The sequence below is a fragment of the Vombatus ursinus genome, unplaced genomic scaffold (assembly GCF_900497805.2).
Source record: "Vombatus ursinus unplaced genomic scaffold, bare-nosed wombat genome assembly UNPS02014863.1, whole genome shotgun sequence".
Classification (NCBI taxonomy): domain Eukaryota; kingdom Metazoa; phylum Chordata; class Mammalia; order Diprotodontia; family Vombatidae; genus Vombatus; species Vombatus ursinus.
The window spans coordinates 21,055,066-21,069,191 of NW_020954641.1; the positions used below are offsets into that span (position 1 = coordinate 21,055,066).

At 38.8% G+C, this 14,126-nt stretch overlaps 1 protein-coding gene across 3 annotated transcripts in view; it reads left to right on the forward strand.

Annotated features, from left to right (window-relative positions):
* Positions 1–14,126, forward strand: part of ATP10B (ATPase phospholipid transporting 10B (putative)) — a 334,760-nt gene that overhangs the window by 225,089 nt on the left and 95,545 nt on the right. For all 3 annotated transcript variants that reach the window (XM_027842047.1, XM_027842049.1, XM_027842048.1), the window contains one exon: positions 1,174–1,378. In XM_027842047.1, coding sequence (XP_027697848.1) covers positions 1,174–1,378 — 205 coding nt within the window. The remainder of the gene's footprint in view (positions 1–1,173; positions 1,379–14,126) is intronic.

Genomic DNA, 14,126 nt, shown 5'->3' on the forward strand with positions numbered 1-14,126 from the left:
TTTGGACATGACCCAATGCGGGAATTTGTTTTGCTCGACTATACATATTTATTACTTTTTTTCTTTTTTTTCCCTGAAGGAGAGAAAGAAGGGAGGGAGAGAAAATAAATACTTGTTTGTTCTTAAAAGTAAAATAAAGGGGCAGCTAGGTGGCACAGTGGATAGAGCTCCGGCCTTGGAGTCAGGAGGACCTGAGTTTAAATCTGGCCTCAGACACTTGACACTTACTACTTACTAGCTGTGTGACCCTAGGCAAGTCACTTAACCCCAACTGCCTCACTGAAAAAAGAAAAAAAAAGTAAATAAAAGTAAAATAAAATAAAAGTTAGTAAAACAGAAATTAAAACAGTAAATTCTCAAACTGACCAGGAGTAATCCCCCAAAACAAGTTGAGGGATGACTATGAGGTAACAATAGCTTACAGGTCTTTTCTATCTATTGAATATAAGGGAACCATCTTCAACCTAAAGTCCATGATAGAAGGGTAGTGACACTGGATAAGTATAAAGAGGAAGAAAGTATGACTGGGTATATGTTTGTGTATGTGTGTAGCATCTGGCACAAAGATATCTGGAGATCCAAGGCACCCAGAATGGAACTTGTAGTGATAGCTTCATCTCGATAAGGATGGAGGTGGAAAGATCATAGATTTTGAAGTTGGAAGAGCCCTTAGAGGCCAGGGAGTCCAGACCTTTCATTTTACAGACTAGGAACCCAGGCACAAAGAATTTAAATGACTTGACCAGGGTTACATTGCTAGTAAGTATCTGAGGTAGGATTCACATTCTACTGGCTCTAAAGTCAGTGCCCTATCTACTTCCCTATGCCTCTTCTCACCGAGGCATTCAGAGTCATAGGCACTTGGTAAATGTGTAGTATTGATAATAATAATGATTACACACTTCATACTTGTAGCTTTCTGGAGATAAGACCCTTATTTTGACCTACTACAGTGAGTCTAATGGTGAGAAATATCAGATAGGAGGGGAAGATAGGACCATGGCAGGCCAGCCAGGGAAATATTTGGGAGGTAAGTGAAGCCTGTGTCACCCCATACTTACTTATACCCACATACATACTTGAGGCTTTTGCTGACTCCAGCTAACCCATTTCTTAAGGGGTCCTAAAGCCCAAATTTTCCAAACTTTGATACTCCTTCTTCATCACTCCCAGGAAGGAACAAGGCTACATGCAGAAGCATTGGAAGGATGTTCGAGTGGGAGACTTCGTCCAACTTCAGTGCAATGAGATCATCCCAGCAGATATCCTCTTACTCTTCTCTTCTGATCCCAGTGGAGTCTGCCACCTGGAAACTGCCAACTTGGATGGGGAAACCAACCTCAAACAAAGGCGTGTTGTGAAGGGCTTCTTCAACCAGGTAGGGCTCTTTCTGTGGTCTTCAGTGTTGGTATAAAAGGAAGAAAACATTTAATTCCCTGGGAAAGTAAATTGAATAATTAGAAAGAATTTTGATGGTATGGTTAATTTGTTAGTAGAAGCTCCTTGCGTCCATTATCCAAATCATATCCATCATAAAAGACCCAACCTCAACCTCACCTCCTTCATGAAGCCTTCTCTGACAAAAGCAGACCCTGGGAGTCTGTCTTTCACTCCTGTAACTCCTATAGCACTTACTTCCTGTACCACTAAGGTACCACTCTTGGTTCTCTCCTCGACTCTCCCTAACTCTCTGAATTACTCCTATATTTGCTGAGAGCTAGGACGAGATCTCAGCTATGTTCACAAAATCATCTCCAAAAAAAAGAAGAAGAGAATCTCAGAGCTGTAACTAGAAATTCTCATTTCTTAATTAGCCAGCAAATTAAGTAGATTAGAAGGGTAGAGGAGGAAGAATGAGAAAAAAAAAAACATTGTCCTATGTCCTATGCCAACTGCCTAGGCAAAAAAAAAAAAATCTGTGTCATTAAAGTAACATCTAATTCTTCCTTCTCTACAGTAGGTCTGTAGTATATTCCTATGATAGCATTGCTACTGGTTCTCCTTTTCTCATCAACCCAATTTTTTTCACCATGTTACTTACCTCACATTCCTGGATTTAATAAAAGGAATATGTCTTTGATAAACTTTGTTACTCCACCACCTAAATTGTTTTTCCATTGTATTCTTTTTGAATAAGGTATCACTTTCAGAACCATAATCCAGTTATGAGTCACATACTCTTAAGTTTCAGTGATATTTGTTACATCAGACTTGAATCTTTTCATTAATGTTTAATTCACTCTATTATTCATATTTTATGCATTTTTACAGATGTCTAAGGTCAAGTGTTTTATTGCTGGACAGTTTCTTGGTTAATATCTCCTGTGAATTATTGGTGCACGCTCTCTCTCTCTCTCTCTCTCTCTCTCTCTCTCTCTCTTGTTTTTCTTTTTGCAGTTGTGTACCTGTTACTCCATATGGTATTGGCCTAGACAGAAATCTATGAGCGAGCAGCTCTCCTCCTTCCTTTCCCTTTTTGGTTTAAAGCTACCTTAATCAGATTTGCAAAACTTTTTTTAAAGTTCACTTTATCTTTATTAAGAATCCAACATGCCTACATAGTACTGAGTAAGTAATAGGATATCAAGCTAGACAATGAGTCATCTCAATTTACTGCCCCCAGTTAGTCAATGAGTGAATGTATTTTTATGCCTAAGCATGAATGGCCAGCCACATGCTCTGTTTTCTTCTGAAGTTCCTCCAGTTAGAGAATTTCCATCATTAATCCCTTCACTAGTCTCCATTGTTGTTAGGTCACATCCAACTCTTTATGACCCCACGGACCACACTGTCCATGGTGGGGTTTCCTTGGCAAAGACACTAGAGTGGTTTGCCACTTCCTTCTCCAGGGGATTAAGACAAACAGAGGTTAAGTGACTTGCCCAGGGTCATACAGCTAATAACTGTCTGAGACCAGCTTTGAACTCAGATCTCTCTGACCCCAGGCTCAGAGCTCTATCCACTGAGCTACGTATGTGGAAATCTCCATAATAGTGGTCTAACAGACATAGTTTCAGAAGAACATACTGATACTTTCAATTCTCATCCTCCCCTTTCACTTGAATACTTACTGTTCCCATCTTAATGGTACAGAATGGTTCTAAATCTGGCTTTCAATGTATCTCAAGTTTACTTTGACAACTTGACAAAAATCATGTGTTTTCATCATTTTCAATATATTTTCAGCATGTAAGTGGCAGGTGATATGAAGGACAAAAGAAATATCAATCATCTCCTGAAGAAAATAGATTTTGCTGATATTAGTTTGGCACCATCCTGGTAGACTAAAAAGGATTTGATGGGTAGATAGAACTTGGGTCTTAGGATCCAGTCTAATTCTGTACCTAGTATTGAAAAAGCATGGTATAGAAGGAAAGCCCTGACCTTGGACAAGTAACTTCAGAGTAGGTCTCCATTCTATGATTCTCTGATTTCTTCATCTATAAAATAAAAAAAAAAAATTTGAATAGAAGACTTCTTAAGTCCCTTCCAAGTCTGAAATTTTGCGATTCTATAATGATCACATTTAAGTCAGATAACTACATTAATGTTATATCCTAATCCCATTCAACACAAACTACCTTGAGGCTTAGGAATATAACCTCTGAGTTCCCTGATACTAATAAAATTATTATAAACTCAAATGCAAAGCTAGCCAGTCAAATTGCAAAGTCAATGAATTTGGTCTTTGAGCTATCCTACTTCCCTTTCTGGACTCCTTTCCTACCTTCTGATATCCTGTGCCTATCCTCACCATTTTACTCAGAACTGACACCATAGACAAGAAAATGTTCTTTACCAGAGGAGCAAATATGGCAGCCTTTGTCTTTGGTAAGAGACTGAAAGCCTCTCCTATAAATAGACTGCCAACTTGAGAGCACTCAGAGTTTAAATCTACAAATGAACACCCTTGAGAGGACCAGTTACTACATAGCCAAAGAACCTGATTTAGTTTTTATAATTATAATTTCAAATTAAGCATATTCCTGGACATCCATCGTCCATCCTAGGGGAATTCAGGGCTCATTTGTTGTAGATGACTTCAAATCACCGCCAGGACTTCAAAGAACATAATCTATTAATCTAATAATTTTATTCATCTATTTATTGCCCTGTTTGAAGACTATTTTTTCTTTTAGCTAAATTTTCATTTAATTGATTCCCATTTCTCCCATAGTTAGCTCTTTGGAGGGCATTTCTCCTAATTAGGCAGTTAGAGTTTTGGCTGGGACTCTCGCAACAGAAAGTCTACTGGCTTTCTAACTACTGAGAAAGCTGATTGCCTTTTCAGATAGAGACTCAATAGTGTAATGCAAAGCATGCAAGAGTTAGCAGGAAATCTGGGGTCTTTTATTGGCACTGCCATAAACTTAGCCGTGTGACCTTGGCCAAGTCATTTCCCCAGGCATTAATTTCTTCATTGATAAAATGGGAGGGAATAGAATGAAGAGAACAATATATGTACATGACTGTAATAATGTGAAAGGAAAGAGCACAAAAATGTTACCAAACTCAGAAGATTTGCAGTGACTAGTCTTGGTAGAGATGCTAAGGACTATAGGAACAGAATGACACATACAGTGTAAAACATGGTCACTTTGTCTGTTGGGTTTAGCTCCAGTTTTTAAGTGAAGAATTAATTGGGGACAGTATTTTGAGAAATTATTCTGATGTTAAAATCTATATAAATTATTAATTTTCAAAATCACTAAATAAAATGAAGGTATGATATACTAAATGATCCCTGAGTTTACATCCAGTTGTCAATTCTATTTTAATCTGTGAGAATCTTTCATTAAAAATCAGTTGCTTCTTTGTGAACAAACATTAAATAAGAACAAGCCTATGACTCTTTAGCATTGCAGGTCAAAAAAAAACTCAAGGGAATTACTTCTTTTGGGGGAGGTGGGGAGGTAATAAGCATTAAGTGACTTGCCCAGGGTCACAGAGCTAGTGCCAAGTGCCTGAGACCTCTGGTCAGGTCCTCCTGACACCAGGGCCAGTGTTCTATCACTGCACCACCTACCTGCCCCAAGGAAATTACTTCTAGTGGTTCTCTGTTCTTCCTGGGTCAATATCCTTATGAAATATGCCATGCAGTCTATCCTGAATTTCTCCTAAGGCTAACTATGCCAAGAAAACTGACTTTTGGATTGTGGAGCTACCTAGATTGCAATCATGGTGCCTAAATTTCTATGGGTCTGGCCTTGCCAACTCAAACCCACCAAGAGCTAGAAGGGACTTCAGAGAGCAGCTAGCCCAACCCCTTCAGTTTACAGATAAGGAAACTGAGGCTGTTAAGTGATGATAAACTCTACAGTGAGTTTTCAAGGTTAATTCAGACTTAATCCTGGATGGTGAGCATATTTAGAATATTACTCATGCCCATGTACTTACAACCAAGTCAGTGGTAGTGCCAATAAAAAACCTCAGATTTCCTGATTCTGATTCTTCTGTGTTTTGCATTATGCTATTGAATCTCTATCTGAGAAGGAAATTCGTTTTCTCAATATGTTAGAAAGGCATGTACACTTTCTGTTCCCAACCAAAACTCTAAATGCCTAAGACAAAAAGGGAAATCTTACCTTTTCCCCACTTTCCTTTCACCCTAATCACCTGTCCTTTAGCTAATCACATAGACAGGTGTGAATCAAGGCAATTTATACAACACTCTTGACAAAAACTTCCCCACTCAGAACCAGACACTGCTTTGCTCTCTGCCCAGTTGTTATCTTGAAAGTCATTCCAACTCATTCCAACTGTGATGGTTGTAAAGTGCAGGCAGTTTTTCAGATAAGATTCTTACAGGCCAGGTAAGTTATTTAGGTGCGTTTCTTGCCTGAGAAAAAGAAGAATATATTAATGCTGGGAGGAAAAACTCAGTCACTTAGAAGATCACCAGCAAAGATTTAAAGAGTCTTTCCCTTACTTGCCAACCTGATAAGGTCCTGCTTTCCAGATGCCCTGGCTCCCGGCATCCTTTGTGCCTCTCCCTCCCATGTTTGGCCTGAGCTGCAACTCCTTTCTCAGCAGCGCCCCCTCTCCCTTTACGGCATCCATCAGCAGGACATTGTCCTGATATCTGGGTGTTACCAATACCCAAGTCAAGAACCTAGGCACTTTGTGGAGGGTCCTTCAATTGGAATACGAGCCGAGAATACAGTTAGGTGCTCATTTTTCAATCAACAAAAATATAGCAAAAGCACCAGGAAGCAAATCTTACATCTGAGTAAAGAATATGTGGTGAGTGAGCTAGATAGATTCCAGAGTGCATTTAAAAAATTCTGATAATCAATACATTTGTGGGGTCCTCAGAGTGAGGGACAGGGCTGCCTCTCATGATGATAGCATAGATAACTGACTGTAGGCAGATAACTAACAGTCCTGGTTTCCTTCTCTGAAATGGAAGGAGATTAGACTACCTGTCCTCTAAGGGACTTTCCATATGATCATCCTATGACTTTAAGTAATTACTAAGAATCTACTAGAAGAGTAGTAATCCTTTATTTTTATATTGTAATTTTTTGAATTCCATAATAACTCCATGAGTTAAGCAGCACATTTGTTATTGTCCCTTAGCCCTCACTCATCACCTTCTGTAGTGATGGCACCCAGGATGGAGAGTTTCTTAGACAATCTGTGATGTTCACTTAGCACGGTGCCTGGCATATAGTATTCATTTAATCAGCGCTCTTTGACTAACTTACTGCAGATTTGGTGCAGCTTTGTTTACTATGCAGTGTGCAGCCCACCATAGGAGTAGATCAGCAGGGGCTTGAAGCCCAACTCAGCTGTGTTGATCATTGAGGGACCACTGTAACATGAAGCACCACCCACAACCATCCTCAGGAATCTTTTGTATTTATCCTCACTATGTTCAATTTCATAGGGATCATAGAGCTGAAAGGGCCCTCAAAGGCCACCTAGTTCAACACCTTCATTTCACAAATTAAGAAACTGAGGCCCAGGTTCAGTAACTTGTCCTCCTAGATGATAGTGCTCTCTGTTCTCCTGTTTGACTGTTCATTCTGTCTCCTTTGCTCTATCTCTATCTAAGTCGCACTCAGGTTCTGTTCTGGGTCTTCTCTTTTCCCTTTAAACTATCTCAGTTGGTAATCTCACCAGCTTCCATGAGTTCAGTTATCATCTAGTCAGATGATTGCTAGATTTATATATCCAGCTCTAATCTCTCTCTTGAGCTCTGGTCACACATCACCCAACTGCCTTTTGGACCCCTTAAACCAGATGTCCTGTAGGCATCTCAAACTCAACATGTCCAAGACAGAACTCATTACCTTTCCCCCTAAACCTTCCCCCTCTTCCCAAATACCCTAGTATTATCAAGGGCACCACCATCCTCCCAGTCACCCAAGCTCACAAACTTGATGTCATCCTCAATGCCTCACTCACTCTACATATCTAGTCTCCGGCCAAATCTTGTCATTTCTACCTTCACAGAATCTCTTATATACACCCTGTTCTAGCCTGGGTCCCACTCAGGCCAATTTTCTGATAATTTATGTTCAGTATTTGAACAAAATGAGACTCATCAGCCACTCAACAGTTAACAAAAGAGATTTATTTAGCGATGGCAGAAAAAGGATTTTCTACAATGTTATACATAGAGGACACCCCTAATTGACCCAGGTGAGCAAAGCTCCCCTGCCTAAGTTACCCATGATGATTCACCAGCCAAGTGTCAGAAGGCCTCTTGCGCTCTCCATGGCTTCTTTGTTCTCAAGCAATGAGGCGATATCAGCAAGAGACTGTTTTTATTACTCTGAACTAACCAAGTCTGAAGGAAGGTTTTAAGGAAAAACTAGCCTGACTTACATGGGAAGGAAAGGGGTTAGAATATTGCTCCTACCACAGGTCACTTTCTCTCCAGTCACGCAACCATCACCCTAGTACAAGCCTCAACTCCTCTCACTTGAGCTATGACAATAATCTTCAAGCTGGTCACTCCCTGCCCTAAGAATCTCCACTCTAATCCACCCTCCCTTCAGGTGCCAAAGTGATTTTCCTAAAGGACAAGTCTGACCATGTCACTCTACTACTCAAAAAATTCCAGCGGCTCCCTGTTTCCTTTAGGATCAAATATAAACCCCTCTATTTAGTATGTAAGGTACTTCACAATCTTGTCCCTTGCTACATTTTCAATCTACTTGGACTTTACTTCTATCTACAAACTATACAATTCACCTATACTGTCCTACTTGTCACTTACATGATATTCCATTTCTGAAATGTTCTCCACCTCTTCTGCCACCACCTTCCCAACTTCCTTTGCTTTCTTCAAGATTCACTTCAAATCTTACCTTCTGAAATGGGCCTTTTCTAGTCCTCCCTTCGGCTAGTTCCTTTTCTCTGAGATCACCTCCCATTTTTATTACATATATATATGTGTGTGTGTGTGTGTGTGTAATAAAAATGGGAATTATATATATATATATATATATATATATATTCTTTGTCTGAACATAGTTATTTACATGATTTCGCCACTATAGTAATGTGAACTCTTTAAAAGGACGGACTGTGTTTTTGTGACTGAGGCACGTAATAAATGTTTATTAACTCAATTACAGACTGAACGGCATAGTTAGAGACAATTAGGTTAACCCACGGATTAGGCCACCCAACAATCGCAGTAGTATTTCTGTCATTTCTGCAGAAAGAATCTGAATCATAAAAGCACAGAATTTCAGTTTTGAATAAAACCTCAGAATCTGGTCAAACCTAAAAGATGGTCTTCTACCCTTTGCTGAAAGACCTCCAAATTGGCAACACACTTGACCTCCCAAGGCAGCCCATTCACATTCGGATAGCTCTAATTGTTACAAAGGTTTTCTGGACATGGAGCCCAAATTTGCCCCTTTTCAAACTTCCACACATCATTCCTGGTTCTACCCTCTGGAGTCAAAATGAATTGTCGTAATACAACTGTCCCATAGGACAACTCTTTACATGGTAGAAGGTAATTCTCATGTCCCACTTCTAGTCTTCTCTTCTCTAGGCTAAATATCCCCACTTCCTTCAACTTATACTCACATGACATGGACTCAAAGCCCTTCAACTTTTTGATGACAATGCTCTAGACATTCCCCAAATTACCACTCTCTTTTCTAAACTGTGGTGCCCAAAACTGAACCTAATACTCTAGATATGGTCGACCAGGGCAGTATGGCAGGACGGTTGTTGTTATTTTGTTGAGTCACTTTAGTCATATCCTACTCTTCATGACCCCATTTGGGGTTTTCTTGGCAAAAATACTGAAGTGGTTTACCATTTCCTTCTCCAGCTCATTTTATAGATGAGGAAACTGAGGTAAACAGGATAAAGTGACTTCCCGGGGTCACACAGCTAGTAAGTGTGTGAGGCTGGATTTCAACTCAGGTCTTCCTGACTCCAGACCTGGTGTACTATATACTGTGCCACCTCATGCCCTAATGGTAAGACTATCATCTCCTCATTCAAGAAAGCTGTACCTTTTCTAATATAACCCAAGATTACATTATATTTTTTGATTGTCATCACCAAAGTTGACTCACACAGAGCCTGATGTAATAAGCCCAAGATCATGCTGAGACCTGATCATCAACAAAAAACCACTCTTCCATTTGTACCTTCTGCGAGATATCCTATACAGCAGCAACAAACATTAGTGTCCCCATTTTGTGCTTCACTTGATGTTAGTAATGGGAACATTGTTAAATACAATATTTATCCGGGACACTCGTATGATATTAACATATGTATGAGAGACTCCTTGTTGAGCCTTGAAGATTCTTTTTTTGCTCTAGTGAGTCAAATCTTTTTCTTTTTGTAAATCAGCAAACAGTAAACACAGGAGACTATATCTTTGAATCTTTAAATTAACTATTTGACAAAATATATATGATATATAATTGAATATAATTTAAAAAAATCTGCTATTCCTTTTTCATATTTTTATCAGGGATTCCATATAAATATATGTATATATGTATGTATGTGTATGTATATATATATATATATATACACACACATATGAAGATCACCCTCATAAAGATGTTTCTAAAAATTAGACAGACATTATAGGTTCATAGTCAACTACTTTTTTAGGATATTAATATCATACACTATTTTTTCCATTCCATTGGTTTCTTCCACTTCCTGAGATATCTTATAAAGTGATCCTTCAAGACTTTCCAAAATTGTATTGCCCCAGCACCAATATCCTTGGTGTATTCTTGATCTGATACAGTTATTCTAGCTTCCTAAGTGCTAGTTCTACTTCAGCATTTATCTCTTTGGTGACTGAGGTGTTAAAGTTCAAATGGAGTTGATCTCTCTGTCATTGATGAATGGAAATAAATCATCATAGAAATGTTGATGGATTTGTTACAGGTTATATCTTTTTGTTTTTATTCTGCCATTTTCATCTAGGAATGTTCTAGGGTTGGTGCTGCTCATTTGGGTCTCATGTCAAGTCTTCTTTAGACTTGATTTTGCTTCTCCTATTTTTACTCTTTTGAAAGATGTTGCTGCTAGAAATCTTCCACCATCCTCCTTCATAGTGTTTTCTTTTTAATGAGTTTATATCTTCCATCAGTGCTTCCCTTCACAAGATCAAATGTTGAATGACTAAGGCAGTGTCTGAACTCTTTGGAATTCCTTATGGAAACTGCTGTGTATCAGTTAAACTCTTGCAAGAAATGGTTATAAGTGATAGCAATATCCTTGTCTTCTTTCCATTTCCCACATCTCAACTTCAATACCTCAGTGGAATAGTTCAGGTTTAAGCTATTGTGATTGTTCACAGTGTGTTTTTCATGTCATTATCCTTTTTTTTATTTGATTTTGATTCTTTTGCTCTAACTAGTTGAGGATCTAATGGCATGCAGCTGATTCTAATATGACATATCAATAAACATCACTCCCTGTCAGATAATATTGAGTATTTCAATTGGTTTTTTGTTTAATGAACAACAGGTGCTCACCATGTCCCTCCCATCTCATTCTTCTGAAGTACTCATGCCTCATAGGCATGATGCTTCAGAGTTATCTACAATCCTTTGACTTCTTCCATTTCTCTAACCTAAGCCATATTATACTACATACTTTTCACCATGTAGAAGAGCATGACAGGTATGAGTAGGCTCCCACACATCACAAACAAGAAATTACAAAGAATTGGAATAGAGAATGTCATCAAATAAATTTATGAGTGAAAAAGAAGATGGGCTGGCACATGGCAAGAGCTGAGGATAACCTATGAACAGCCTATGTGATTGTTTGGTATCTTTGATGTATCAAGAAAAAGTAAGGAAAGCTCCCAACATGTTGGGTGGTCCCCCTGTGGTGGACTGTAGGAGGTCTTAGACGATAGCTGGACAGGATTGGCAGCCATGGATGGCTTGTTATCTACCTCACTTGAAGGAATTTACACAGTGATAAGATCACCCATCCATTTGAGCATGACTTCTTTTCACTATCATCCCCTGATGTACATTTCCCATTGAAGTCACCAAATCTCAAAGTATATACCTGGAAGAACATGTTAAATTATTCATAGGCTTTCTGTATTTCTTTATCCTTTTCAATTGCATAAGTTGCAATTATCTTCATGGTCTTCTCTTTGCTAATGTTCATCATGACCACTGCAAGGTGTCCAATGCAGTAATGTTTTTTTTTCTTTTTGTCCTTCGGCACATCAGAAGCTTATTCCACTAGTTCCTTTGTTTAGCAAATGTTTATATGGCACTCATTATATGCTAGACACTACCCCAAGTTCTGGGGAATACGAAGAAAGGAGAAAAAAATAGTCTCTGTCCTCAAGGATCTTACATTCTAATGAGAAACACAACATGAAAATAACTAGGCATGTACAAGATATATACAGAATGTAAAGTAACCTCAGAGAGAAGGAAAACCTGTGAACCTTTCTTCTATTTTTCAGTGACTTCTTTTTGTCTCCTGGGTTCGATATTCATATTGTTCAGTTCTTCCAATAGGATATCAATTCACTGGTCATTAGACAACAGTTATATTTATGTTTGTAAATGGTCTAAAAAACAGACAAAAACCTCACACTTACAGTATCTACAGTTATGTTCTTGTTTATAGATGGTTCAAAAAACTTTATGATTTTTAGTTCCCTCTGCTGTCTTTTCCACTAATTCCACCATCACTGATACAGAAACAAAAGGGGATTGTAGAGGACTGGGAGATTTTTTTTCTTTAATTTATGGTTCACCATGGCCAAAGAATTCATCCCATAGTGACCCACCTAATGAACCTTTCAATTCTTAACTAGGTTGGCTTTCTGACAGCAAACTCAGTCTGGCACAGAAACATATTCAAAGTATTTCCAATATGGTAGAATTTTCTAGAATTTGCACTGCCCATTTCATAGCATTTGAAAGCCCAGTGTCACTTCCATGCCAAGAGGAGCCATCAGAGTAAGACTTGATGGAATTAGTTATTCTTCAGCATTCCTTATCAGGAATGAATATCTTTACAGTGTTTTACATCTATTCACCCTTAATATATCATATTTCTAATGTTGCCTCAGTCAGTGTCAAGTCCTTCTGAACAAAGCATTTTTCCAGTCAAGGATTCCTGGTAGATTTTAGACTATTTGACAAGCCACCTGTTGGCAGGGTCCATCTTATTAGTAGGAGTTGACTATATGGTGTGATGAGAGTACCACTGGAAAAGTCAATCTCTAAAAGGTCTCCTACTTCTGCCTCCTGTGATTAATATCTTAATCTTGCATTTTGGAAGAGAAAACACTGTCCTTAGGTGGGTCATGGCACTAGTCACTTCAGGGGTTGGGAAGGCAATGAAACCATCTAGACAAGAATTAAGTTTTGTTATCACCCATACTCCATTTCAAAAGAAGGCCTTAGATTTTGTTCTCATGTTCCCAAAGGGAAAAGTTTTAGGCCAGAGAAAAAAGTATTTCTTAATATTTCTAGAGAAACTAAAAAGGATATTTTATTTGTTTCCACAATGTGTATGTGTAAATTGGTCAGCTCCTTGTTAGACAAATAGTAGATAGAAGATAATCTCAGAGAAGGACCAGGAAAAGGCTTCCTGCAGAAGATTAAAGTTGAGCTCAATCTTGAAAAAAGTTAAGAAAACTAGGAGGTGACAGTAGAGAGATCAGAGCATTCCAGGAATGAGAGGCAGCCAGTACGAAAGCACAGGATGGGAGATGGAATAGCATGTTTGAGAAACAGCAAATAGGCCAGTCTAGCTGATCATAAAGTACATAGAAGAGAGTAAAGTATATGAACTCTGGAAAGGTAGGCAGGGGCCAGGTAAAGAACAGCTGTGCATGTGAAATGGAGGAGTTTATATCTGAACCAAGAGGTAATAAAGAAACAATGAACATTGAGCCCGGGCATGACATAGACCTAGGCTTTAGAAAAGTCATTTTGGTAGCTACATGGACAGTGGAGTAGAATAGGGAGAGCCTTGAGGAAGAGAGACTAATTAGAGGGTGATTGCAATAGTCCAAATGAGAAATAATGAAGGGTTGAATGAGGGTGGTGGCTATGTATGTGGAGAGAAGACAATATGTTGTAAGTCAGGAACAACCAATTTTGGCAGTGAGCAATTATGACTTCAGAGAATTGATGATGAAGCATGCCTCCTTCCTCTTAACAAAAAGGAGGTGTTCTGTAGAATGAGGTGTATATATTGTCAGATGTGGCCATTTTCTTCATTTGTTTTGCTTAATTCTTTTTTTTCCCAATAGAGGCTTCCATGGCAAGCATGGGGGTAGAAGAATGGGGAATCATTGGAAAGTAAACACGATTTTTTGAAAAAGCATTAATAGAAAGGAAGCTACCACCTTCATTCAACCCTTCATTACTTGTTATTTGAGTGATTTCAGTTACCCTCTAATTAGTTTCCATTCCTCAAGGCTCTCCTCCCTCCAGTCCACTGTCCATTGAGCTACCAAGGTGATTTTTCTAAAGCATAGGTCTGACTGTTTCATGCCCCTGTTCAATGGTTCAATACCCATTGGTTTCTTATTACCTCCAGGATCAAGTAGGAAGGAAGGAAGAAGGAGGAAGGAAGAAGGGAGGGAAGGAAGGAGGGAAAGTAGGTTAGTTCTCCTTCACAGTTTTGCC